This window comes from Macaca nemestrina, chromosome 2 (genome assembly GCF_043159975.1).
Source record: "Macaca nemestrina isolate mMacNem1 chromosome 2, mMacNem.hap1, whole genome shotgun sequence".
NCBI classification, from domain to species: domain Eukaryota; kingdom Metazoa; phylum Chordata; class Mammalia; order Primates; family Cercopithecidae; genus Macaca; species Macaca nemestrina.
In genome coordinates, this window is record NC_092126.1 from 485,021 (window position 1) to 512,918 (window position 27,898).

General features: G+C 39.4%; 1 protein-coding gene and 1 non-coding gene across 3 annotated transcripts in view; both read right to left on the minus strand.

Moving 5' to 3' along the window:
• Positions 1-27,898, minus strand: part of LOC105470754 (leishmanolysin like peptidase) — a 76,560-nt gene that overhangs the window by 14,533 nt on the left and 34,129 nt on the right. For both annotated transcript variants that reach the window (XM_011722934.2, XM_071090534.1), the window contains exons 10-15: positions 25,009-25,116; positions 21,431-21,507; positions 17,746-17,856; positions 8,270-8,402; positions 5,771-5,930; positions 2,913-3,043 (exon numbers count right to left, since the gene is read on the minus strand). In XM_011722934.2, the coding sequence (XP_011721236.2) occupies positions 2,913-3,043; positions 5,771-5,930; positions 8,270-8,402; positions 17,746-17,856; positions 21,431-21,507; positions 25,009-25,116 (720 nt within the window). The remainder of the gene's footprint in view (positions 1-2,912; positions 3,044-5,770; positions 5,931-8,269; positions 8,403-17,745; positions 17,857-21,430; positions 21,508-25,008; positions 25,117-27,898) is intronic.
• Positions 26,559-26,663, minus strand: LOC112424787 (U6 spliceosomal RNA). The gene has a single exon (XR_003015726.1). It is a non-coding gene; the product is annotated as a U6 spliceosomal RNA (small nuclear RNA).

Sequence of the window (27,898 nt, forward strand, 5' to 3'; positions counted from 1 at the left end):
TATTAAAAGGTGCCATCAGCACAAACGGTGATGTGGTAAGGCCCAGGACCTCAGTTTCATCAGGAAAAACATGCTAAGAACACAAAGGGTTGACATGAAAACACGCGCCTCAAGGTGTCTTTTGTACAGAGAAAATACAGTCCCCTTTGAACTTGCACCTGAAGCATGTCATCCCACTTTTTATTTCACTTATTCTTATTTATGTTCATCACAGCAATTATTTAGCCACAGATAGCCAATCTGTAACTTATAACAAAGCCCATTTCAACAACTCATTATCTTATGGACGCATATCCTACAGGTGTCAAAGCCCACAGAACATAAAACACCCGGAGAGAACCTAATGTGAACATGGACTTCGGACGATGATCTGGGTTCATCGATGGCACCAAAAATACCTCTGTGGTACAGGATGCTGACGGTGTGGGAGGCCACGTGGGTGTGGAGCGGGAATATGGGAACTCTCTGTACCTTCTGCTCAAATTTGCTGTGAACCTAAAATTGTTCTAAAAAATAAAGTCTATTAATAATAATAAAAAATAAACCTCAAAATAACACCAAAAACCCCTCAACAACAACAAAAAACCTAGTCTGGTAGTTCCTAGGAAAGCTGAACACAGAATTGCCATATGATACAGCAATTCTACTCCCGAGAAGACTGAAAACAGGGAGCCAGACAGATACACGGAAGCCAGTGTTCACTGCAGCAAGATCCCAACAGCCAAGAGGTGGATGCAAACGACCTCAGTGTCCGTCAACTGATTCAAAACGTGACAGATCCATACAATGGAGTGTTATTCAGACATATAAAGGAAAACCATTCTGATACATGCCACAGTGTGGATGCGTCCTGACAACGCCATGCTAAGTAAAAGAAGTCAGGTGCAAGAGGACAAATATTGTATGATTCTACTTATAAGGACTACCTAGATTAGGCAAATCTACAGAGAGAACAGAGAATAGAGGCTGTCAGGGCTGGGGGAGGAGGAACAGGGAGGGATTGTTGAGTAAGTACAGAGTTTCAGTTTTTGGGATCATGAAAACCTGTGAGACGCAGAGTGGTGATGTGCACGACAACGTGAATGCATTTAGTGCCACTTAACTGTACAAGTAAAAACAGTTACAGTGGAAATGTTTGTGTTATATCTATTTTGCCACAATTTTAAGAAAACAAAGCTCAGCGATCCCTCCCTTTCTCCTTTCCCCTTCCTCAAAAGTAATTACGTCTAAAGCCGTTAAGTGAGGAAAGGTAGGTGATCTGTATGGAGGGGCAGGGGAGGCGTGTGACCGGGAGGTCACGCAGAGTTGGCCGGGTGAGGAGGGTGATGGGAGTGAGAGAAAGTGGACAGGATGTGGATAGATCAAATGAGTAAACATACTGAGATGACAGGAGCTGGATTTCTCACTGTTGGTGAAGGAAGTACAAATATGAAAAGGTGGAAAACTAAAATAAATCCTTTGGTGTCAGACAAGTTCTCACACCAATGGAATCAAACCAGCCTTACTGATGCGAACTCATGGTTACACACACACAGTCACAGGAGAGTGTACTGATACATATACATACATTTCCTGCCTTACTAAGAGGGCCTGATGAACTGGTATTCCCAGTTCCCAACTGCGATTATCAATGGCAATGAACAGTGTAATCAGCACCCAGATCTTAGTCTCTAAACACCACACTTCACTGAAAGTAACTGCAGGTCTTTAGAGAAATGGTTAATTACATGTCAGGGGCAGACAAAGAACAAAGAGAGCTCAGAATATCTTGTGACAGAAAAAAAAGAAATATTCGGCCAAGCATGGTGGCTCATGCTTGTAATCCCAGCACTTTGGGAGACCAAGGCGGGAGGATCAGTTTAGGCCAGAAGTTTGAGACCAGCCTGGACAATTTTTGTACTAAAAATACAAAACTTAACTGGGTGTGGCGGTGCATGCCTGTGATTCCAGCTGTGCAGGAGGCTGAGACACAAGAACCTCTGGAACCCGGGAGGCGGAGCTTGCAGTGAGCCGAGATCGCACCACTGCACTCCAGCCTGGGTGACAGAGTGAGACTCCATCTCAAAAAAAAAAAAAAAAAAAAAAAGAGGATTGCTTGGGCCCTGAAGTTCTAATCTAGCCCCGGCAACATAGTGAGACCTCTTCTCTACAAAAAATCAAAAACGTAGTCGGGTGTGTGGTGCACACCCGTAGTCCCAGCTGCTCAGGAGGCTGAGGTGGGGAGGTCACTTGAGCACAGGAGGTGGAGGATACAGTGAGCCATGACTGCACCAGCACTCCAGCCTAGCTGACAGCAAGACCCTGTCTCAAAAAAGAGAAAAAGAAAAAAAAAATTGTAGTTTGCCCTTTTTGGATTTCTAATTACAAAGGAAAAAAGACCCTATTATTAATCAGCAACTGATATATTAATTCTTTTTTCTTTATTTTTTAGAGAAAGGGTCTCACTTTGTTGCCTAGGATGGTCTCGAATTCTGGGCTCAAGCGATCCTCCTGGCTCAGCCTCCCAAAGTGCTGGGATTACAGGCGTGAGCCACCATGTCCAGCCTGATTTACTAATTCTTATAACCCATGCAGTCCTCAGACCTTTTGAAATAAAATTGTACATTTTTTCCATTACAAAGTAATATTTGCTCAAGAACAAAAGTACATATTTGCCATTACTTCCTCAGAATATATGCCCAGAAGTAACATTACAGCAATTATATACATATTTTTAAGAGGCAGTTTTTCTAAAGAAATGACAGTATTTTCATAAAACATAAGCATCTAAACTAATATTTACATAAACAAGATAAAGTATTGATCAGTAAATTAATTACATAAAAATATGAAAATATAATTTAAAATACACAACCATAAAAGAGATAAAATCACACAATATTTGGCATAACTAAAAACAAACATAAGCTTACCTGATAGCATCCGCTCCCCCAGTCTGGGTAACTCAGCTTCCTCTCACACTTTTCCATAACAAATGCTGATTTCTGAATTAGACAAACTGAATGAGGTCCATACTTTTCAGCGCCATAGTTCTTAAAAATTTCTGAGGCAAAGAAGAAAAGTCTCCTTAAAAATTGACTTCTGGCTCAAAGAACAAGAAACTGAAGCATTCCATTTTTATGATTAAAAATTGCTTTAAAAATCAAACATGTTTCATGGAAATTTTAAATTTAAAAAATTAGGATAGACAGGATTCCAAACACTAGGTTCTTAATGATTAACAGGAGAACACTACTGTATCAGACACAAGGGAATAAAACTGGGCCCAAAGTTTTCTAGGTTAAATATACAGAAGAACTAGCACTAAGAATCACTAGATCACGAGACACCAATATAAGAATCATCTTCACTGGTGGTCTAAATAGGAGGCACCTCCAAATGACCCATGATAGGATGAGGCCAAGTGATTTCTATAATGCAGACTTTTGGGGGGTGTTGCAACTTCTGAAAACTTTTTTATATCTTCAACTTGTGTCACCTCCTGGAAGTCCATAAATATTAGGTTGGTGCAGAAGTTTTTGCATTACTTTAATGGCAAAACCACAATTACTCCTGCACCAACCTAGTAAGATGCTGATCTAATCTCACATTAAGCACAAACCTGGAGAGGACAGGGTGGAATGAAAGGCCTCTAAATACCTAATGGACAAAGGGACAAAGCTCTTAAACCCAAGCAATAATTTCCTCTCTTTAGACTCTTCACAATAAGTTTTATTTTGGGAAGTAGAAAGTTCAATTAGCCCATTTTGAAATATTATAAAGATAAGTGTTTTACGTCGGTTTTGATAATAAATCTTAACATATAAGCTAAGAAAAAATGCAAATTAGAATAAAACAGAATTCTTTACTTCTTTTGAGTATCAGAGTCTTTGAAAAGTATAGTGATCAGTGTCTAAAATGGGGTTCCGGGCTGGACGTGGTGGCTCAAGTCTATAATTTCAACACTTTGGGAGGCTAAGGAGGGAGGACTGCCTGAGGCCAGGAGTTTGAGGCCAGTCTGGGTAACACAGCAAGCCTCGTGCACACCTATAGTCCTGGCTCTGGGGAGTCTGAGGCAGGAGAATCACTTGAGCCCAGGAGTTACAGGTTACAGTGAGCTATGATGGTGCCACTGCACTCCAACTTAGGTGACAGAGTGAGACTTCATCTCTAAAAAATAATAATAATAAAAAAACAGAATTCAGCAAACTATAACCCTCAGGCCAAATCCTAACACATTCATTCATTTACATATGGTCTGTCACTGCTTTCAGACTGTAACAGCACAGCTGAAGAGCTGAATCAGGAAGCCAGAGACTTGACGACCCACAAAGCCTCAAATATTTATAATTTTGCCCGTTACAAAAAAAGTTTGCCAACTCCACCTCTAAAACAATAACATGTGATAGTACATCTCTGGCAAATCCATAGCCGACAGATCTGTGCATTTCTTTTGCTTTAATACGGAACTGCTGAGTAGTTACAAGTTGTTAGGATATTTATTTATTTATTTATTTAATTAATTAATTTATTTATTCTGTATTTTTATGTGAGATGGGGTCTCACTGTGTTGCCCAGGCTGGAGTGCAGTGGCATGATCTCGCCTCACTGCAACCTCCACCTCCTGGGCTACTCAAGCAATCCTCCAGCCTCATCCTCCTGCACAGCTGGGACCACAGGTGTGCACCATCACACCTGGCTAATTTTTTGTATTTTTGATACAGACAGGGTTTCACTATGTTGCTCAGCTGGCCTCAAACTCCTGAGCTCAAGCAATGCACCTGCCTTGGCCTCCCAAAGTGCTGCGATTACAGGCACGAGCCACTGTGCCTGGGCAGGACATTTATTAAATAGATGAGTGATGGGGAAAAACGCTGCAGGAATCCAGTTACATCTGCCAAATTTAAGAGTATAAGGTAAGAATACAAAAATTTAGAATTTAAACGCCTTAGTCTGTAATAAAGTATGGAATGGGGGTGGGGGTTTGGAGACTAGGTTAAAACTTCTGATGAACACAGAGAGAAAAACTACTTACTGCCCTTTCTTACATCAGATGTGAGAACATTTCTGTTTACAAAGGTAATTAGTATGAGCAGTAACTTACTGCAGAATATCCAATTCTTTATTCCTTTGATAGCTTGTTCATTTATATGTGTTAAGAGGAAACAAATAATACGGTAACATATCTTACTGGCCATGAGACAAGAACATTGTTTTGACATCTGAAGAGTGACATGTTGCTTCTAACTTACATAAAACGCACATTCCCCATGAGAGGGAAAAGCAGCTTATCTAAGGTATTTTAATAAAAAGAGGTTGGCATTGGAGGATCTTGCACTGACACAAATTAACTATATTACTTAGTATCTATCCGCTTATCTGGGAAATACAGTAATGTCTTCCTTATGTTTCTCATAATGTTTTCAGAAGAATAAAATGGTAAGAATGAAAGTGGTTTGCAAATGGAAAGTGCCATGCAGCTAGAAGGTATGACTAAAATATAGTGTGTGCATGCATACGCTAATAATCCCTTCGATAGGTCAGGCACAGTTGCAAGCACTTACTACATTAATTCATTTAATTCTCACAACTCTATAAGTATTGTCTCCATTGTACAGATGAAGAAACAGGCAGAGAAAAGCTAAGTCACTTCTTACATATGGATAGCAGCTGAACTATAAAGCAAATTAAGACCGTTCTGCTCTAGGGTCTGTGCCCTTAACCACTATTCTATATTGCTGATATGTAATCTTAATATGTATATTAAACTTCATTTCACTAGCCGACTAACCTGGTTGATTTTCCAATATTCTACAATCTGAGCTGCGCTGATATTCACCACTTAAATGCCAACTGAATTCCTGACTGAAAGGGCAATAGTCAGCAATTTCCACGGAGCCACCATAATAAGGCAAATCTTCTGCAGGTATCCCACTGAGTTCATCAAAGTACTGCAAAACAAATATTGGGAAGACAAGAAAGAAACATTCTGTATAAACAAGAGGAAGTGCACAGGTAATATTTTGCAACCCTCTAATGCCATATAACACAAGATACTAAAGTACTTTTCTTCATCCACTGCACCAAATAAAGAAGACAGTAGTAAACCACCAGAGGAGTAATTTAAGGTTGCTATAGTTCTACAAATAAACAAGGTAAGTAAATGAGTCTTAAGTTATGTATTACAATGTTCAATTAGACTAATGTTTTAAACGAATGAAATAGTTTTAATTACACTGAGTAAAAAGAAGTTTTAAGAGTTGACAAAATATAAAACTAATGCATAAAGTTACATTTTAAATATATTTTTCAAGAGTTTTTAGGAGGCAGTTTACACATTGTTTTGACAAACTTGAAAAAATTAAAATCTGAGAAAATAAATGAGATCATATATAAAAAATACTTTGAATGCCAAAGGTACAAGGCACCAGATAAATTTTATTGTTCCTTTCTTTTTTATAGTAATTTTATGGCCGGACATGGTGGCTCACGCCTATAATCCCAGCACTTTGGGAGGCCAAGGTGGGCGGATCACCTGAGGTCAGGAGTTCAAGACCAGCCTGGCCAACATATAGTGAAACCCCGCCTCTACTAAAAAAAAAAAAAAAATACAAAAATTAGCTGGGCATGGTGGTGCACAGCTGTAGTCCCAGCTACTTGAGAAGCTGAGGCAGGAGAATTGCTTGAACCTGGGAGGCAGAAGTTGCAGTGAGCCAAGATCATACCACTGCACTCCAGCCTGGGTGACAGCAAGACTGCATCTCCAAAAATAAATAAATAAATGAAAATAAAATAATTTTATGTGTTTTTTCACCCCTGGATGCACCAGAGAAATTTTTAAAGATGTTACATTTTTGAGTTATATTACTATGCCTATGAATACATTTGCTATTTTATGGTATCTGAAGCATTCAATGAGCTTATAAATATGTGTAGGAAGCTTAAAATTCAGCAGCTTTATTTTAAATTAGCTTCTGAGACATCATTTCTGACAAAAGGTTCCTTTGTAAATAGCAGGTATAGTTGAGGCTTTTTAAAGATAGCTTTGGCAACAAGAAATGTAAAGGTTGCCGGGCGCGGTGGCTCACGCCTGTAATCCCAGCACTTTGGGAGGCCGAGGCGGGCGGATCACAAGGTCAGGAGATCGAGACCACGGTGAAACCCCGTCTCTACTAAAAATACAAAAAATTAGCCGGGCGCGGTGGCGGGCGCCTGTAGTCCCAGCTACTCGGGAGGCTGAGGCAGGAGAATGGCGTAAACCCAGGAGGCGGAGCTTGCAGTGAGCCGAGATCACGCCACTGCACTCCAGCCTGGGCGACAGAGCGAGACTCCGTCTCAAAAAAAAAAAAAAAAGAAATGTAAAGGTCATGGCCAAGAGCGGGGGCTCACGCCTGTAATCTCAACAGTTTGCGAGGCCGAGGTGGGTGGATCACATGAGGTCAGGAGTTCGAGACCAGCCTGGCCAACATGGTGAAACCCCGTCTCTACTAGAAATACAAAAAGTAGCCAGACATGTTGGCTCACACCTGTAATCCCAGTGCTTTTGGAGGCCGAGGCACATGGATCACTTGAGGCCAGGAGTTCGAGACCAGCCTGGGCAACATGGCAAAACTCCACCTCTACTAAAAAATATGAAAATTAGCCAGGCATGGTGGCTCGCAGCTGTAAACCCAGCTACTCAGGAGGCTGAGGCACGAGAATCACTTGAACCTGGGAAGGGGAGGCTGCAGTGAGCTGAGATCATGCCACTGCACTCCAGCCTGGGCAACAGAGTGAGACTCTGTCTCAAAAAAAAAAAAAAAAAAAAGATAAAACATAAAAAGAAACATAAAGGTCAAATCAGAGATCCAGACAAGATATGTGGGACCATTTCCTTAATCTTTAGGATCCCATGAATCAAATCTTTTCCAAAGCAGAGTTTCCAAGTCTTCTAATTAATTGGATTAGAGTACTTAAGTTATTTTCTTTAAAGATTTTTTTTCTGTGTAGATTAGAGGAATTTAAATAGCAAGATTTTGGAAATAATTAGAAAGCATAAACAGGTAAAAACAGATCAAATATTCAAATTCTTCTTGCCATTATTGTAAGACACTGCTAGATTTTAACTAAGTGCTATCAATTAGGACATTAGTTATAAAGAAATGGAAGCATTATTCCATTTTTTTCTAACTTATGGAAAACAAACAGGGCCTTATAAATTAAGAAACTTACGAGAATTTACTCTTTTAATTAAAATGGAGGCTACTTTTGAAAAGCTGATTCCTACAACTGTGCCCCAGACCCATTTTACCTGGTATTCCTGTGGTAAAGGTTTAGGGAACTTCTGCAAATTACACACTGCAACTGCTCTCTGGTCCTGTCTGCAAGTTAACTGCAGTGGGTTACTTCTGAGCGTGTCACAGTAAGGGCTCAGCGTCTGCCTCCTGCAAACAAAGAGAAGTGCCACAGTATCAAACTTTAAAGAAAATATTGCAAGTCCATTAAACAGCCAACAAATGGAAATCCAGATCCCGGCCTAAAAACACAAACCTTCATAATTAACAAATGGGATTCTCGGAAAGAGATGGAGGTAACTTAGTCCCCTCTGCCCTGCAGCTACAAAGAGTGAAATTTTCTCTATTCAATAATCTGACAGTTTGTTTAACTGACCACCTTCACCAGACAATCTTATTTTCCTGTGCAAAATAAAGATTATGTGAATATTCCTAATTGTTACCAACTTGTTCTGTTCCATTAAATGTAATCTTGAAAATATAATTTGAAAAAAGGGCATGTAAATTATTAAAAGATATTAGAATCTGTTGCACTGTCTTGCAAAAACAACCTTCAAACAAACCTGTAATTCTTAGCAGTCATCAAATTGACAATTTACAATATAAAAATTATATTAATATCATAATAGCAATTTTATAAATAAAATCTCAGTATTCCTAAATAATAGAAATCCTATTAACACTGGTCTACCAAATTGTAATGGAATCATTGACAATTTTCCTCTTCTTCCACATATTTCTTAAGGAAAAAAAGCCTGTATTAAATATTTCTTATTTTAAGGAAAATTGATGAATTGTCTTATTTAAATGAACACAGTGTATCAGCATACATCTTTAGGGAGTTACAGCTTCCTAAGATGAAACATACAAAATACTTACCACAGTCTTCAGCAAAGTGGAAGCAGCACAGTATAACAGGAAAGCAAACGTTTTGAAGTAATCGCACAGGTCTGGGTTCAAACACCAGCACCAGCCACACTTCTGTGGAAATTACTTAACTTTCCTGAGCTTCAACCGCAAAGCACTCAGTGCCTGGCACATGCAGGCTACTCAATAAATATAATTTCTGCTGTTTATACCATTTTCATAAAATCTTCATATAAGGCAATATTTTAACTTCCCATGATAAAGCTTCGAATGAATATGGAAGTTCATATTCCAATAGTTCTTAATTAGTGACTTTCTTGATTCCATGAAAGTCATTTCTGTTTTTTGTCTAAAACCAAAAGGCATATTATATTTACTTTAAATTACATAAAATGAGTTTTGGCTAAATGAATAAAGAAGAAAAAAGAAGTTAAAAGTTAGCGATTTTAAACATTCCAAAGTTAGAGCTAAGATTCATGGCTTACAAATTCCGGAGAAGCACTGTCAAGAGAGCCAGAAAAAGTCTCTATCTGTGCTGCCCGATGTCGCCATCGATCATGTACGTCACTTGAAAGGTGACTAGTTAACTGAGGAACTAATTTTTTTTTTCTTTTTTTTTGAGGCGGAGTCTTGCTCTGTCGCCAGGCTGGAGTGCAGTGGTGCAATCTTGGTTCGCTGCAAGCTCCGCCTCCCAGGTTCAAGCAATTCTCCCGCCTCAGCCTCCTGAGTAGCTGGGACCACAGGCGCCCGCCACCACAATTACACCTGGCTAATTTTTGTATTTTTAGTAGAGACGGGGTTTCACCATGTTAGCCAGGACGGTCTCGATCTCTGGACCTCGTGATCTGCCCACCTCAGCCTCCCAAACTGCCGGGATTACAGTCATGGGCCACCGTGCCTGGCCCTGAGGAACTAAATTTTAAATGGTATTTAACTTTAACTAATTTAAATATAAGTTCAGCCCCACGTGGCTAATGGTACCACATTAGACAGTATAGCTCTAGAGTCAATATTCACATCAAATGAGCTAGGCAGAGGAGTTGGGTGGTTTATCAGTTTTAGTTGCTTCAAACATGGAAAGAACCTTATTTTAAGTATGTGTACATTGAAGTGATTCAAATAAGTATGGCTCTGCCTATGCTCACTTAACCAACCCCTTCTCACACTGGCTTCCCAACAATGGAGAAGAGTCACAGTTGACGAAGCCCAGAAGTTAGGCATCGGCCCCTGTGCTCAAGAACGGCCGCACTGGAATCCCTAACATACACACACCGGCAGACTGGGTCTGTGCTGCCGGAAGATGGCTTCTATCCGGTGAATGATTCTGAACTTCAATGCTCCCAAGTGGGACATTTGAATGATTATGACAGGGGTCAGCAAACTCAACTCTTGGGTCAAATCCTGACCACAGTCTGTTTTCTTTCTTGTCGATTTTTTGTTTTTAAAACAGGGTCTCGTTGCCCAGGCTGGAGTGCAGTGACACAACCGCACAACCATAGCTCACTGCAGCCCTGATCTTCTGGGCTCAAGCAATCCTCCCACCTCAGCCTCCCAAGCAAGTGGGACTACAAGCATGTGCCACCATGCTCACTTACTTTTTATAGAGATGGGGAAGATGACAGGAACATTGCCATGCCCATTGGTTTTGCCTCTTGCTGTATAAAAGCAGAGGTAAGTAGTTGTGACACAGATTGTAACAACCCTCAAAACCTAAAACATTTACTATTTGGACCTTAAAAAAAAAAGCCTTGCTGGCACTGGCTTATGAATCAAAGGATAGAAGAGAATTCAAGGGACCCACGGCTTTAGTTTTTAAGAATAAAGAAGTAGAAGTCCCTTCTGTTTCAGGTCTTAGGTGATGCTATAATTGGGATCAAAAGGGGAATAAACAGAGTTGCAACTGTTAACAGAAAAGTGAACAAAAACCTCCCTGAGCTCTTGCCGCTGCAGTGTGATTACAGACTTCCTCTGACACACCGGGACAGTGGTTCCCAAACTCCATTACACAGTAAGATCACTTGGGAATTTAGTAAAACAAACTCACACAACGCTAGTGCCTGGCTCTTAGCACAGTCATGATTTAACTTGTAACCTGGGTATGGAGAGTTTTTCAAGTTCTCTAGATGATTTTCATAAGCAGCAAAATTTGAGAACCCCTAACTGGCAGATCAGGCTGTAGTGCAGGGTTAACAAGCTGTCCTCAGAGTGGCTGCCGGTGCTTCTGGCTACTGCCTATTATCTTCACATTAGGGTTACAACCCAGAGGTCAGACTCCTTAGTAGAAACCACAAGTGATTTAAATTGCTTTATGACCTAACGCAGGTAAGAAAAGATGAGAATAACATTTTCTTTTCTTTTTTTTTTTTTTTTTGCAACAGGGTCTTGCTGTCACCCACACTGGATTGCAGTGGCATGATCATAGCTCGCCACAGCTGTGACCTCCTGGGCTCAAGGGATCCTCACACCACAGCCCCCAAGGAGCTGGGACTACAGGGCCATGCCACCATGCCAGGCTAATTTTTTTACTTTGTAGAGATAGGGTCATGTTGCCTAAGCAACATGGTCTCAAACTCCTGGGCTCAAGCAATCTTCCCTCTTCCCAAAGTGCTGGGATTACAGGTGTGAGCCACCACACCATACCTGACCCACCAGGGGAAATTTTTTTAAATATAGAAAGAGAAATATAAGTACCACTTCTAATTCCTAGAAGATGGACTAGATAGGCTTTTCCCTATTCCTCCCTCTGAGTACAACTAAAAACCCAGTCACTGTAAATTAAAGAAATAAAAGAAGACTCTGAAGGGTAGAGAGAAGTCACACTAGTTAAGGACTTCAGGACTCGAAGACTGATGTGGTGGTGAATTCTCTCAACAACTGATAGACCAACTAGGCAGGAAATCAGCAAGGATATAGAAGGACTTAACATCATCAACCAACAGGATGTAACTACATTTACACAACACTCCACCCAACGTCAAGGACTTAACACCATCAACCAACAGGATGTAACCGACATTTACACAACACTCCACCCAAGGTCAAGAAGGACGTAACACCATCAACCAACAGGATGTAACTGACATTTACACAACGCTCCACCCAACGTCAAGGACTTAACACCATCAACCAACAGGTCGAAACTGACATTTACACAACACTCCACCCAATGTCAAGAAGGACGTAACACCATCAACCAACAGGATGTAACTGACATTTACACAACGCTCCACCCAACGTCAAGGACTTAACACCATCAACCAACAGGATGTAACCGACATTTACACAACACTCCACCCAGTGTCAGAATGTACATTCTTTTCAAGTGCCCATGAAACATGTATAAGATTGGCTGGGCGTGGTGGCTCACGCCTGTAATCCCAACACTTTGGGAAGAAGCCAAGGCAGGTGGATCAGCTGTGGTCAGGAGTTCAAGACCAGCCTGGTAAACAGGATGAAACCCCATCTCTACTAAAAATACAAAAAATTAGCCGGGCGTGGTGGCGGGCGCCGGTAGTCCCAGCTACTTGGAAGGCTGAGGCAGGAGAAGAGCTTGAACTCAGCACCAGAGGCTGCAGTGAGCCAAGATCGTACCACTGCACTCCAGCCTGGGTGGCAGAGTGAAACTCCATCTCAAAAAAATAAAAAAAATAAAAAAGCATATATCAAGATAAGACCATATGTTGGGCCATAAAACAAACCTGAACAAATTTAAAATAACTCAAATCATACAGCATATATTCTCCAACTACAATTCAACAACAAAAAATAACAGAAAAATTTCCAAATACTTGTATACCAAACAACACACTTCTAAATAATCCATGGGTCAAAGAAGAATCTCAAAGAAAAATTTTTAAAAATACATTGAACTAAATGAAAATAAAAACACATTGAAATTTGTGAGACAAAGCTAAAGAAATGCTGAGAGGAAAATGTATAGCAACAAACAGCTACATTAGAAACAGGAAATATCTCAAATCAATAATCTCAAAAATCGAGATTAAGAACAGAAAAATAGGCCAGGCACCGTGGCTCACGACTGTAATCCCAGCACTTTGGGAGGCAGAGGTGGGCAGACTGCTAGAGCCCAGGAGTTCAAGACTAGCCTGAGCAATACAGTGAAACCCTGTCTCTACAAAAATATAAAAATTTAGCTAGGTGTGGTGGTGTGCGCCTGTAGTCCCAGCTACTCGAAAGGCTGAGGAAAAAGGTTTGCTTTCTTACAATAATGGAATTAAACTAGAAATCAATAACAGAAAGATAGCTGGAACATCTCAAAATAGCTGGAAATTACACAAAGCACTTTTAAATAATACAGTGGTCAAAGAAGAAATCTTAAGAGAAAGTTAAAATATTTTGAACTTGAAGTGACACAAGAGTTTTGAATTAAAAGAAAGAGAAAAATATTTTGAACTAAGTCAAAATAAAAATAAAGCATGATAAACACCTCATTATATCCTAGGATGTATTACTTCAGAGTATGACACAAATCATGTATTTATTTATTTAGAGATGGGGTCTTACTCTGCTGCCCAGGATGGAGTGCTGTGGTGTAGTCATAGCTCACTGCAGCCTCAAGCTTCTGGGCTCAAGTGATCCTCCTGCTTCAGTCTCCTGAGTAGCTGGGACTACAGGCATGTGCCACCACACCCACCTCATTTTTGTACATTTTTGTAGAGATGGGCTTTCGCCATGTTGTCCAGGCTAGTCTTGAACTCCTGGGCTCAAGCAATCAGCCTGCCTCAGCCCCCCACAGTGCTAGGATTACAAGCGTGAGCCACCATGTCTGGCCATAAATAATAATTTAAATTAAGCCAATATTAAGTATGACAGGGGAGCCCATTATTTGCTCATTTAGTAATAATTATTATGTATTTCATAACTTTTCTTCTATTATTTTTTAAATCTCTCTTACTAGAAGGATATATCTGTTTTTCAAAATGTGTCAGATTTGAAAAAGATCAAGTTTAACTGACATAATTGTTCTGAGAGCCATACTGATTAATTAAAGGTAAAATAATGGGGGAAAAAAGAGAAAACTCCAGATCTGTATTCATCACAAATACAGAAACAAAAATCCACAACAAAATAATAGTCCATAGAATTCAGCAACATATAGAAATAATTATATGCCATGACCAAGTGGGGTTTACTCCAGGAATGCAAGGGTGATTTAATATTTGAAAATCAACCAATGAAATCCACCATATTAACAGGCGAAAAAAATCACATGATTATGCATATCAGCTAAAGTAGAAAAAGCATTTGACAGAAGGCAATATCCATTCACGATTAAAGCTCTCAGACACATAGGAATAGAGAGCTACTTTCTCAACATGTATAAAACATGTATAAAAGATAAAGAACATGTATAAAAACATGTATAAAGAACATGTATACAAATCTGCAGCTAACATTACATTTAATAATGAAAGACTGAATGTTTTCTCCCATGTTTATGGATTGGAAAACTCAACACAGTAAAAATGTCAATTCTCCTCAAATTGACACACAGGGTTAATGCAGCTCCTAGCAAAATCCCTGCAAGTTTTTTGGCAGATACAGACAAGATTATTGTAAAATGTATATGGAAATGCAAAGGAACCAAAACAGCCAGAACAATTTTAAAATAAAGTGGAAAGAATCAGTCTACCCAATTTCAAGACTTACTAAATAATTACAGTAATTAAGGGCTGTGTGTTATTGGTGGAGGCACAAACACGGGGATCACTGGAACAGAACGGAAAACCCAGAAACAGAAACAGATCACCACAAATACACCCAACTGATTGTTTCTGCCAAAGGCACGAAAGCAATTCCATGAAGGAAAGACAGCCTTTCCAACAAATGGTGCTAAAGCAATTGCCCATCTGTATACAAAAAAACAAACCTTGATCTAAGTCTCCCACCTTATACAAAACGTAACTCAAATGAATCATGGACTTAAATGTAAAGTGTAAAACTATAAAACTTTTGAAGAAAACTTTCAAGATCTAGAGCTTGGCAAAGACTTCTTAGACTTGACGTCAAAGACACAATAAGAGGACGAACTGAAATTCTGGATTTCGTCAAAACTAAAACCATTTGCCCTACAAAAGCCCCTGTTAAAAGGATAAAAAGACAAGCTATGAACTGGGAGAAAATATTTGCAAACCACGTATCTGACAAAGGACTACTACCCAGAATACATGAAGAACTCTCAAAACTCAACAGTAAAAAACAATCCAATTAGAAAATTGGCTTAAGAGATGAAGAGGCTGGGTGTGGTGGCTCATGCCTGTAATCCTAGCACTTTCAGAGGCTGAGGCGGGTGGATCACGAGGTCAGGAGTTTGAGACCAGCCTGGCCAACATGGTAAAACCCCATCTCTACTAAAAATACAAAAATTAGCTGGACATAGTGGCATGTGCCTGTAATCCCAGCTACTATGGAGGCTGAGGCAGAAGGATCGCTTGAACCCGGGAGGCAGAGGTTACAGTGAGCCAAGATTGTGCCACTGCACTCCAGCCTGGGCAACAGAGCGAAACTCTGTCTCAAAAATAAAAAAAAAAAAGATGAAGAGACAGTTTGCCAAAGAGGATATATAATTAGCGAGTAAGCACATGAAAAGCAGTTCAACATCATTAGACATTAGGGAAACACAAATTAAAACCAAATAAAATATCACTACACTCCTATCAGAATCGATTAAACAAAAAATCATGACAACGCCAAATGCTGGCAAACATGTGGAGAAACTATATCACTTACACGTCACTGCTAGGAATTAAAAAGTTTGGCAGTTTCTTACAAAACTAAACCTGCAATTACTTAATGAGCCAGCAACTGCATTCCTGGCACTTTTTCTGGAAAAATAAAGATATATGTTCACACACAAACCTGTACATAGATGTTTATAGCAACTTCATTCATAATAGCCCAAAACTGGAAACAATCCAGATGTCCTTCAAAGTGTGAATGTTTAAGCAAACTGTGGTATATCACACTGCGAAATATTAACCAGCCACAAAAAGTCAAATTATTGATATATACAACAACCTGGATGAATTTCTAGAGAATTATGCTGAGTAAAAAAAGCCATGCTCAAAAGTTCACATACAATATGAATTCATTCACATAACATTTTTGTTGTTGTTGTTGTTTTGTCTTTTTTGAGATAGAGCCTCACTTTGTCACCTAGGCTGGAGTACAATGGTGCGATCTCGGCTCACTGCAACCTCTGCCTCCTGGATTCAAGCTGTTCCCTGCCTCAGCCTCCTGAGTAGCTGGGGTTACAGGTGCCCGCCACCATGCCTGGCTAATTTTTATATTTTTAGTAGAGATGGGGTTTCACCATGTTGTCCAGGCTGGTCTTGAACTCCTGATCTCAAGTGACACACCCGGCCCGGCCTCCCAAAGTGCTGGGATTACAGGCGTGAGCCAGCCTGGCCAACATGGCAAAATCCCGTCTCTACTAAAAATACAAAAATTAGCCAGGAGTGGTGGCGCACGCCTATAATCACAGCTATTCAGGAGGCTGAGGCACGAGAATCGCTTGAACCTGGTAGGTAGAGGTGGCAGTGAGCTGAGATTGCGCCACTGCACTCCAGCCTGGGCAACAGAGTGAGACTCTGTCTCAAAAGAAAAAAAAAAAGAAAAGAAAAATTCAGGGAAAAAAGGATGCTTGCATCTGTACTGAACATGGGCACTTTTTTCCTTGTCATTTTTCCCTAAACAATACAGTATAACAACTATTCCCATAGCATTTATATTGTATTATGTATTATAAATAACCTAGAGGTAATTTAAAGTATACAAGAGGACATACACAGGTTATATGCAAATACTATTCCATTTCATATAAGGAACTTTTATGTAAGCATCTATGGATTTTGTTATCTGTGGAGTCCTGGAAGCAATCCTCCATGGTTACCAAAGAACAACTGTATTGTATATATGTCTGACACATGTCTATATTGCATATATGTCTGATACATGTCTGTATTGTATATATGTCTGATATACGTCTTATTGAATATATGTATACGTTTGTATTGTATATGTGTATATGTCTGTATGTATATATGTCTGACACATGTCTGTATTGTATATATGTCTGATATATGTCTGTATTGTATATATGTCTGTATTGTATGTATGTATGATATATGTCTGTATAGATGATATACAGATAGATGTCAAACTTACTCTATTTTTTAAAAGCTTGCTAGGTGATTATGATACGCATCTGGGTTTGGAAATTCCTATTCAAAAGTGCCTTTTTTTGATACTGAATCAATATTTGCATCTATACTTACAGGTGCATTCTCTGAAGAAAACAACACAAACGACAGAGGAAACAAAAGGTTTGTAAAATATATATATTTATGAGTTATAATAAGCTGAACAGAAATGTTCATGGCTCTGGGCCCCTCACTGTGGATCCCTTTAGTATATGATTAAAAACAATACTCAGCTACTTCTTACAATCTTATTACCAACCATCTACAGGTGGTTTTCTATATATTGTAAAATTGAACTGCTCAGACTACATTTTGAAAATAGTTAGCATTTTAGGCTTGGGATAAAGCATAAAATCAGAAAGGAACTGTGTAATCAATGACACTGTGAGGAAATGCCTTCTTACTTTTGTCTTTGCTGATCAATCCAGAATTTACAGCTCTTCCTGACAAAGTCACAGCCCATTCCTCGGCCCCAGTCTAACTTCTCAGCCATGCTGTAATTTGCTTTATACCAGCTGTGGAATAAAAAACAAAGCAACTTTTATTGCTGTCCTTTTAAAAACAACTCTAGCATAACAACTGAGAATCTCAACAGCGAGCACCTTAGGACCTTGAGAAAGACTTTGGAGGCCATCACCATAAGTGATGATTCTTGCAGAGCAGGGACTGCTACATAGGGATTCAATAACCAGGCTTATGATGAGGTATTAAATACTTTTACATTTTTACATAACAGAACAAAACATGTTTCTATTGTAATTTTCACTTTATTTTACTTTGAGACAGGGTCTTGCTCTGTCACCCAGGCTGGACTACAGTGGCACGATCCCGGCTCGCCGGAAGCTCTGCCTCTTGGGTTCAGGTGATTCTCCTGCCTCAGCCTCCTGAGTAGCTGGGACTACAGGCACCCGCCACCATGTCTGGTTAATTTTTGCATTTTTAGTAGAGACGGGGTTTCACCATGTTTGCCACACTGGTCTTGAACTCCTGACCCCAGGTGATCCACCTGCCTCGGCCTCCCAAAGCGCTGGGATTACAGGTATGAGCCACTGTGCCCAGCCTATGTCCAATACTTTTTAAATGTCCTAGCTGGGCGCGGTGACTCACACTTGTAACCCCAGCACTTTGGGAGGCTGAAGTGGTTGGATCACTTGAGGTTGGGAGTTCGAGACCAGCCTGGCCAACATGGTGAGACCCTGTCTCTACTAAAAATACAAAAAGTTAGCCAGGTGTGCGGTGGTGTGTACTTACAGTCTCAGCTACCTGGGAGGCTGAGGTGGCAGGATCGCCTCCGCCCAGGATCATGCCACGGCACTCCAGCCCGGGAAATAGAGTGAGACCTTGTCTCAAAAGAAAAAGTTCTAACAACAGAAAAAAGAAAGTACTGACTGAGTTTCCAGACAAATTTAATCGAAGGCAATCAGTTTGTTTTAGTTTGTATTTATTTTTAGAGACAAGATTAGCTTGCAAAAATTATAAAATTATACAAAGTAGTCTCTTACCTGTATGTATTATATTTTGTTCCTTTAGCATTATCAAAACAGCAAATAAAAACATAGGCTCAGGGCTGGGCGCAGTGGCTCACACCTGTAATCCCAGCACTTAGTGAGGCCAAGGTGGGTGGATCACTTTAGCTCAGGAGTTTGAGACCAGCCTGGGCAACGTGGTGAAACCCCATCTCTATAATAAAAAATGTAATAAAAAACAATAATATTGAAAAAAAAATAGGCTCAAAAGTTGGGGAGATAAGAATTATCCCCTCCACTTATATCACCTTACTACAAAATCAAACAAATATGTAATGTAGCATCTTCCAAAACTTCTCTCCTGTCAAAGAACAAAGCTCTCACTCAGAGAGAAACTGAAGGAGTCACAGCGCTCCAAAGCCAAAATGCCTGCAACTTCTGCAACTACAATGTGAGTTACATTCCCAGCTGCCTTGGTGTCACAGCAAGGTCAAACTGTCCGGACAGTGACAGTGCCCTAGTGCTGTCCACTAACAATTATTTTAGCAGGTGCTCAGGCTCAGAAGCCCTTAGCCCTATGAATAAAGTGCAGAGTAAGTAGACTCCTTTGTGAAGGTGCATGTTGGTGAGTGCAGAATATCCTATCAGCGCTGTTATTCCATCACCAGGTGGGCACTCCAGCTACACATCATGAGACCCTCTTGATAACCGTTTCTTTGCAGCTCTTTCCGTATTAGCAGTCAACAGTTATTAAGCATTTGTCACATGGTAGGCACTTTGTTAAATGAAGGCTACAGTAGTAAACACAGAAACTGCTCTCATGAAGATCATGATCTAGTAGGGAAGACAGATACTAAAACAAAACATTTGAAGTGTGATGAGTATTCCAAAGGAGAAGTATATGATGCTAACAGGAACACAGTAACAGAAAAACCTAAGTTAGTCTGAAGAATTCGGAAAGGTTTTTCTGAGGAAGCAACTTTAGCTAAACTCAGAAGAATGAGCACTAGTGAGGGAGTAGAGGGGGCTTTAGAAACAGGGGTTTCTGAGTAGTATTAGTGAGTTGTGAAATCCACTTAGCAGATCTTGATTAACATTTCTCTCTCTTTAAAAACTCAATACGATAAAGGACTGCACTGAGGCAGCAAGAGTAAGTCTTGTTTCATGAGTCTTTAGCTCGGTTTTTTGTATAATGCTCACACTTAGTTGGCACTTACAGTGTGCCAAGCACTGTACAAAAGGGCTTTACAAATATTAACTCATTTAAGTCTCATAAAACTCAATGAGATATGCTGGGCACGGTGGCTCATGCCTATAATCCCAGCACTGTGGGCAGATCACCCGAGGTCAGGAGTTCCAGACCAGCCTGGCCAACATGGCGAAACCCCATCTATACTAAAAATATAAAAATTAGCCAGGTGTGGTGATGCACACCTGTAGTCCCAGCTACTCAGGAGGCTGAGGCAGGAGAATTGCTTGACCCTGAGAGGTGGAGGTTGCAGTGAGCCAAGATCACATCACTGCACTCCAGCCTGGGCGATAGAGCAAGACTCCGTCTCAAAAAAAATAAATAAATAAGATAAAAGAATAACCTCTATATGTTTAAATCCTTACACCTCTTTGACCTCTCAACAGTGAAGGTAGTGTCAACAATTTTCATGGTTTTAATGGCACCTCTGCCATTAATTTTCGAATTTGATTCAATTTTCTAATTTTCTCTCAGACTGTCTTAGAAAGAGTAAGAGGTAACAATGCTTCTACTAAAGCAGCTTTAATTTTTTTTGATATGTAGGGGTTGTATAAAAGATTTCATGTAAAAACAGTATTTCTGCCAGGCATGGTGGCTCATTCCTGTAATCCTAGCACTTTGGGAGGCCAAGGCAGGAGGCTTGCTTGAGCCCAGGAGTTTGGGACCAGCCTGGGCAATATAGTGAGACCTTGTCTCTACTTAAAAAAATAAACTAAACAGTATTTCATGGCTTCACCTGAAAGTTCCACTGTTTTATTAAAAAAAAAAAAAAGTAACTTAAAAATTATTTGGTCTTTTCTTGATATTGGCTCAGCCTCTGCTTATTCGAAAACAAATAATATCAGGGATTTTGTCCTAATTATTACTATGTCTCGGGGCCTCAAACATTTATTGTGGCCAGGTGGGGTGGCTCAGGCCTGTAATCCCAGCACTTTGGGAGAGGTCAAGGTGGGTGGATCATTTGAGCCCAGAAGTTTGTGAAAAACCTGGGCAACATGACAAAACCCCATCTCTATTTAAAATACAAAAAATTAGCCAGGCACAGTGGCACGTGCCTGTGTCCCAGCTACTCAGGAAGCTGAGGTGGGAGGATTGCTTGAGCCCGGGAAGTCCAGGATTAGTGAGTCCAGACTGCCACTGCACTCCACCCTGCGCAACAGGAGTGAGATCCTATTTTAAAACAAACAACCAACAAAAGTATTTATTGAATGAATGAATGGAGTTGGTATGAATGATGGACAGCTAACTGTACAAGATTCAAATAATAAGTATATTTTGCTTCAGCATAAAATGTCAACATTTTCTTAAGCTATGAGCTCAGTATTAATTTCATTTTAATAAACAATTCATATCCCATTGTCACAGCTGTCTTACCCAGTGTCCTCCATTAACGCCAGAGTGATCCGAGAGAGTACTCGATTCTGAGTGTGAGAACCAGTCATCGCTTCGTTCTGAAAATCACCAACAGAGTTTAACTGGAAAACGAGATTCTCTGCAACTCCTAATACTTTCTGTAATTCCTCTGATATAGATATTTAAAATATTCCAACTGTGAGAGGCTGACAAGACATTCATTTAAAAGTGGTGAAATACATAAACTTTTAAAATGACTAGACCGAACCTTGAAGTGAAATCTACTTTCTGCCCTAAGTGTTTCCACTGTGTACAATTCCCTTGGAATGGCAGGCAACTGGCATTTAGAACTCTGTGATGAATGAAGATAAATCTATATGGAAACAGAAACACTACAGAAATATTATACTCTCCAGGTAAAGCAAAGTGGCTGAATGAGGCAAACGCACAGATAATTTTGGGTCAGGGAGAACGGCTGTCTGAATTACACTGAAAATGTTTTCATAACCTTCAACTCTGTGATCACAGAAACATGTGCTAACATGAAAACAAGTGTGACAGAGTCACGGGGTAAACGGACTTCCTTGAAAGGTCTAAAACATCATCAAGCTCTACCATCTACCCAATATTTTAATTCATATCATACAATTCCTATCAGGAGGTCACCTAATGATGAGGACTTCACTGCCTCTGACGGAGCTCATTTCATCTTTGGACAGTTCTGAGTATTCTTTAAATCTTTCCATTGCACACCAGATGGCCATCTCAAGTACTGTGATACCATGCTTTAAAAAAAAAATAGTTCAAGGACACAAAATTGATTTGAGAGAAACTGATGCCATTACTACTCTCAGAGCTTCTGCTGAAAGGCACAAACTTTCATTTCTGGCCAATCTTCAGCTTTCTTAAGGGAGTCACTTGAGAAAATTTCTTAAGGAAAAAGAAAAGCCAAATTTCCCATGGAAGGAAGAGATGTGCGTGTCTTCTGTAAGTTTCCGTCATTGTTACTTTGACAGTAACCACAACATCCATTTCATTCCTTCCATAATTTTATTAACTTTAGGCATGATGTATATAAGCTGCAACTATCCATTTAAGCAGATCTCTAAAACTAAAAAGATACTGGTTCTTATTTGGACATGATCTTTCTCAGCCAGGCTGGTCCTCCCATCTGTCTGTTGTGGTCTTGAGCTGCACGGGGAGGGGAAGAGGCACAGATGACAGCCCCTCCACTGCCACGTGGAGCACAAGAGGAACGCCTGGCTCTACCGTGCTGGCGGGCTGGGTGTTCCTTCTAATATCCTTCTCTAAGGGAATCTTTTCTCAACATGGCTTGATTAGGTCCTGTGGGTTTGACTGCTTAGTTGAACCTAAAAACACCAACTGAAACCCCATCCTGGGGTATCACAGATATAAATAAGTTGCTCATTACATTTTCTAAAATACAAAATTTAAACCATAATTGTTCATTAACAGAACTGTTATGCTACATTCATATAGAAAAAATGAGTAGATCCAAGAATACAGTTTATTCTGTGAAAGCATGTGTTTCTGCAATGTGAATGAGCTCATGTGAAATTAGTAAATAAGGGAATGGCATCAATATAACATGGAATCACGTTGGTTCGTTGATTTTCCCTGCATGTGACTATTTTGTGATGAAGCCTAAACACAAAGTATACTAAGATAGCCAAACACAGCAATACAAAAATGCTGTACTGTGTACAATGTGTTGCTCGGTGTAGCCAGCGACTCTGCGTGCAAATGTTTACTGTATGATTCTCACAAGTCTATGTACATTTTACCCCATCCTCAATACTCAGATTTACAATCCCCCATGCAGCTACCATGGGTTATTATTACTGCTGATGCTGAAGGTAAAGAAATGCTAGAGTAGCCAGGCACGGACGTGCACACCTCTAACCCCACACTTCGGGCCGCTGAGGCGGGTGAACTGCTTGAGTCCATGAGTTTGGGGTCAGCCTGGGCAACATGGTGAAACCATCTCTACTGAAAGTACAAAAAGAAAATTAGCTGGGTGTGGTGGCACATGCCTGTATTCCTAGCTACCCAGGAGGCTGAGGTGGGAGAACCATTTGAGCCCAGGCGGTTGAGGCTGCAGTGAACTGAAATCATGCCACTGTACTCTAGCCTGGACAAGTGAAGTAAGACAGAAAGAAAGAGAAGAAAGGAAAGAAAGGAAAAAGAAAAGGAAAAGGGAGAGGAAAAAGAAAAGGAAAAGGAAAGAAAGGGGAAGGAAGGAAGGAAGGAAGAAAGGAAGGGAGGGAAGGAAGGAAAAGAGAGAGAAAGAAAAAGAGACACACAGACTAGAGCAGGCTGGGTGCAGTGGTGTGTGCCTGTGGTCCCAGCTACTTGGGAGGCTGAGGCAGGAGGACTGCTTGAGCCCAAAAGAGTTCGAGGCTGTAGTGTGCTATGATCATACATGTGAACAGCTGCAGCACTCCAGCCTGGATGACACAGTGAGGCCCTGTCTCTAAAAAATATAAAAATTTTAATTAAAAAAATACTAGAGTAGATACAGGACTTCATTTATTGAAAATCTAATGTCTTTTTAAAACTGAGCTCAGAGTTCTACATGACTTATTTGTTGCTGTTATTGATCTGTTTACTTGTTTTTCCTACAAGTCTTGTTATTTTTCATGTCCAATTTTGAAGAAAAAGGTTTTTCAGGAAAGCATACATTGCATTATAGCAGAAGCACCTATAGTGCCCTGGAAAAAGTGAAAAAGTTGCATAAATATGTGAACCCATTAAAAAATAAACAATTCTGCATGTGTTTGCACATACATACATAACATTTATGAAAGTATATACAAAAAATGTAAAGAGTGATTATACCTGGAAAGTGCATCTGGAGAGCTGAAGGGGTAAAGGGACCTAAACATTTTTCAGTTTATAACCTGTTTGAATAACTTTTACCATAATTATGAATTATTTTCATTAAATAAAGTCTACTGTAGCCTTAAAAGCAGTTTTTTCCAATTCTGTGAAGAAACTCATTGGTAGCTTGATGGGGATGGCATTGAATCTATAAATTACCTTGGGCAGTATTGCAGCACTATTCACAATAGCAAAGACTTGGAATCAACCCAAATGTCCATCAGTGACAGATTGGATTAAGAAAATGTGGCACATATACACCATGGAATACTATGCAGCGATAAAAAAGGATGAGTTTGTGTCCTTTGTAGGGACATGGATGCAGCTGGAAACCATCATTCTTAGCAAACTATCACAAGAACAGAAAACCAAACACCGCATGTTCTCACTCATAGGTGGGACTGAACAATGAGATCACTTGGACTCGGGAAGGGGAACATCACACACTGGGGCCAATCATGGGGAGGGGGGAGGGGGGAGGGATTGCATTGGGAGTTATACCTGATGTAAATGACGAGTTGATGGGTGCAGCACACCAACATGGCACAAGTATACATATGTAACAAACCTGCACGTTATGCACATGTACCCTACAACTTAAAGTATAATAATAATAAATAAATTTAAAAAAAAAAGATTAAAAAAATAAATAAATAAATAAATAAATAAAGTCTAGTAAAATTTAAAAACAAACTGACCTCTAATAACCTTTTTTCCCAATGGTTGAGCTCAGTACCCATACCACCTTGATTTTCAAGTTCCATTCCCTCCAGAACTGGACAATCAAAATGTTTTCGTGCTTCCTCCTAAGAACCAGAAAAAAAATCGGAAACAAATATGGTACAAAACCACTGTTAAGATGGTGGCAAACTTTTCATCACATGAATACAATAAGTTAACATTAAAGACTTACTTCGTTGAGAAAAGAGAATCTCTTTTTAAAATATGGTTTTTAATATAATTAAATATTTTGATGCAGTCACACTCTTCTTTGCTAGGAAATTACTACTTCTCTTAGCATCTTTTCTTCTCTCTGAAGATTTTCACTTTTGTACCATATAGTGAAAAAATGTTATAGACTAGGATGATTGACAGTTGTAACTCATGTCAATAACAATTTAAAATTTTTTATTTTATTTTAAATTGACAAGTTATAACTATATATTTATGGAGAACAGAGTGATGTTATGATTTATGAATACAATGTGAAATAATTACATCAAGCTAATACAGCCATCATTTCAAATACTTATTTTTTGTGAGAATATTTTAAATTTACTCTCAGTAATTTAAAACTGTGCAATACACTATTATTAACCATATTCACCATGCTGTGCAATAGATCTCAAAAAAAAAGAAAAAAAAAGTGTTACTCCCGTCTGTGATTTTGCACTCTTTGGCCATCACCATTTTCCCCACCCCAGCCTCCATAGCCACTACCCTCTGCTTCGGAGTTCAATCGTTTTAGATGTCACATAGGAAATGTGAAAACATTAGGTATTTGTCTTTCTGTTCCTTTTTTAGCACCATGTTCTCCAGTTTCACCCATGTTGTTACAAATGACAAAATTTCCTGCCTTTTTAAGGCTGAATACATTGTTAGTGGTGTCAACTTCCTGTGCAGTCCGCCGATATCTGTGTATAACTTGATTTCTCCATAACTTAACTATTAATAGCCTTCTGTGGACTAGAAGCCTCACCAATAACTGCACAGTCAATTCACACATATATTGTATATTTTATGTGTTATGTACTGTATTCTTACAATAAAGCTAGAGAAAATAAAATGAATATATTCACTGTTCATTAAGTGGAGTCAGTCCTCATAAAGGTTTTCATCCTTGTCTTCACGTTGAGGAGGATGAAGAGGAGGGGTTGGTCCTGCTGTCTAAGGGGTGGCAGAGGTGGCAGAAAGTCCACAGATAAGCGGACCTGAGCAGTTCCAACCTATGTTGTTCAAGGGTCAATTGTATAAAACACACTCTATTTAGTCATTCATCTGCTGATGGACGCTCAGGCTGATTCCGTAATGTGGCTGCTGTAAATAGTGCTGCACTGAACACAGCAGTGCAAACATCTCTTCAACAAACTGGTTTCAAATCTTTTGTGTAAATATGGAACAAGGACTACTGGATCATATGGTAATTCGACTTTTAGTTTTTTGAAGAACTTACAGTTTTCCGTAATGGCTGTACTAAATTATACTATCTCCACATCCTCACCAACACTTCTTATCTTTTTTTTCTTTTTAAAATATGGAGTACTTCATGAATTTGCATGTCATCCTTGCACTGGGGCCACGCTAATCTTCTCTGTATCATTCCAATTTTAGTTTTTGTGCTGCCAAAGTGAGCCTTCTTTTGTCTTTTTGATAACAGTCATCTGACAGGCATAAAATGACATCTCATTGTGCTTTTAATTTTCGTTTCCCTAAGGATTAGTAATGTTGAGCATTTTTTCATGTACCTGCTTACAATTTGCATGTCTTCTTTTGAGAAATGTCTATTCACGTCCTTGGCCCATTGTTTAAATGGGCTATTCTTACACAGCTGTTTGCATTTCTTGTATATTAACGCCTTTTCTAATGTACAGCTTGCAAATACTTTCTCTCAATTTCTAGGTGTCTCTTCACACTTTTGTTTCCTTTGCCATGCAGAGGCTTCTTTGTTTGAAGTAATCCCATTTGTCCACTTTTATTTTTGTTGCCTGTACTTTTAGGGTCCAATCCAAAAACTCATTGCCCAAACCAACGTCATGTAGTCGTCCCCTTATGTTTTCTTCCACTAGTTTTACAGTTTCTGGTCTTAAATTTATTTAATATATTTGGAGTTGGTTTTTGTATATGGTGTGAGATAAAGGTCAAATTTCATTTTTCTGCATATGGCTATCCAGTTTTCCCTATACCATTTATTGAAGAGACTTTTTCCCATTGTGTATTCTTAGCACCTTTATTAAACATCAATTAACCATAATTGGTTAATCATAATCAAGTCAATAATCATAATGTATTCTGTTCCATTCATCAATGTGCCTATTTTTATGCCAGGACCATAACATTCCTTTGCCAGTTGACCAATTGCCATTCCTTTGCAGTACAGTCTGAAACACTGCAAAGCTGGAGGCATCACACTGCCTGAACAGCTTTGTTCTTTTTGCTCACGATTGCTTTATTTTTTTTTTCTTTTCGGTGTTTTTGTGGTTCCATATGAATTTGAGGATTTTTTTTCTACTTCTCTGAAAAATGACATTGGAAGTTTGATAGGGATAGCAATGAACCTGTAGACTGTTTTGGGTAGCATGGACATTTTAACATTACTAATTCTTCTACGCCATGAACACAGGATACCTTTGTATTTATTGTGTCAATTTATTTCATCTAGTTTTCAGTGTACAGGTCTTTTACTTCCCCAGTTAAATTTATTCCTAAGAATTTTGGGGTTTTTTTGTGGGGGGGTAGCTATGGTAAATGAGACTGTTTTCTTGATTTCTTTTTCAGGTAGTTTTCTGTTAGTATATAGAAAACTACTAATTTTTGTGTGTTGATTTTGTATCCTGCAACTTTTACTGTATTTATTAATCCTCACAATTT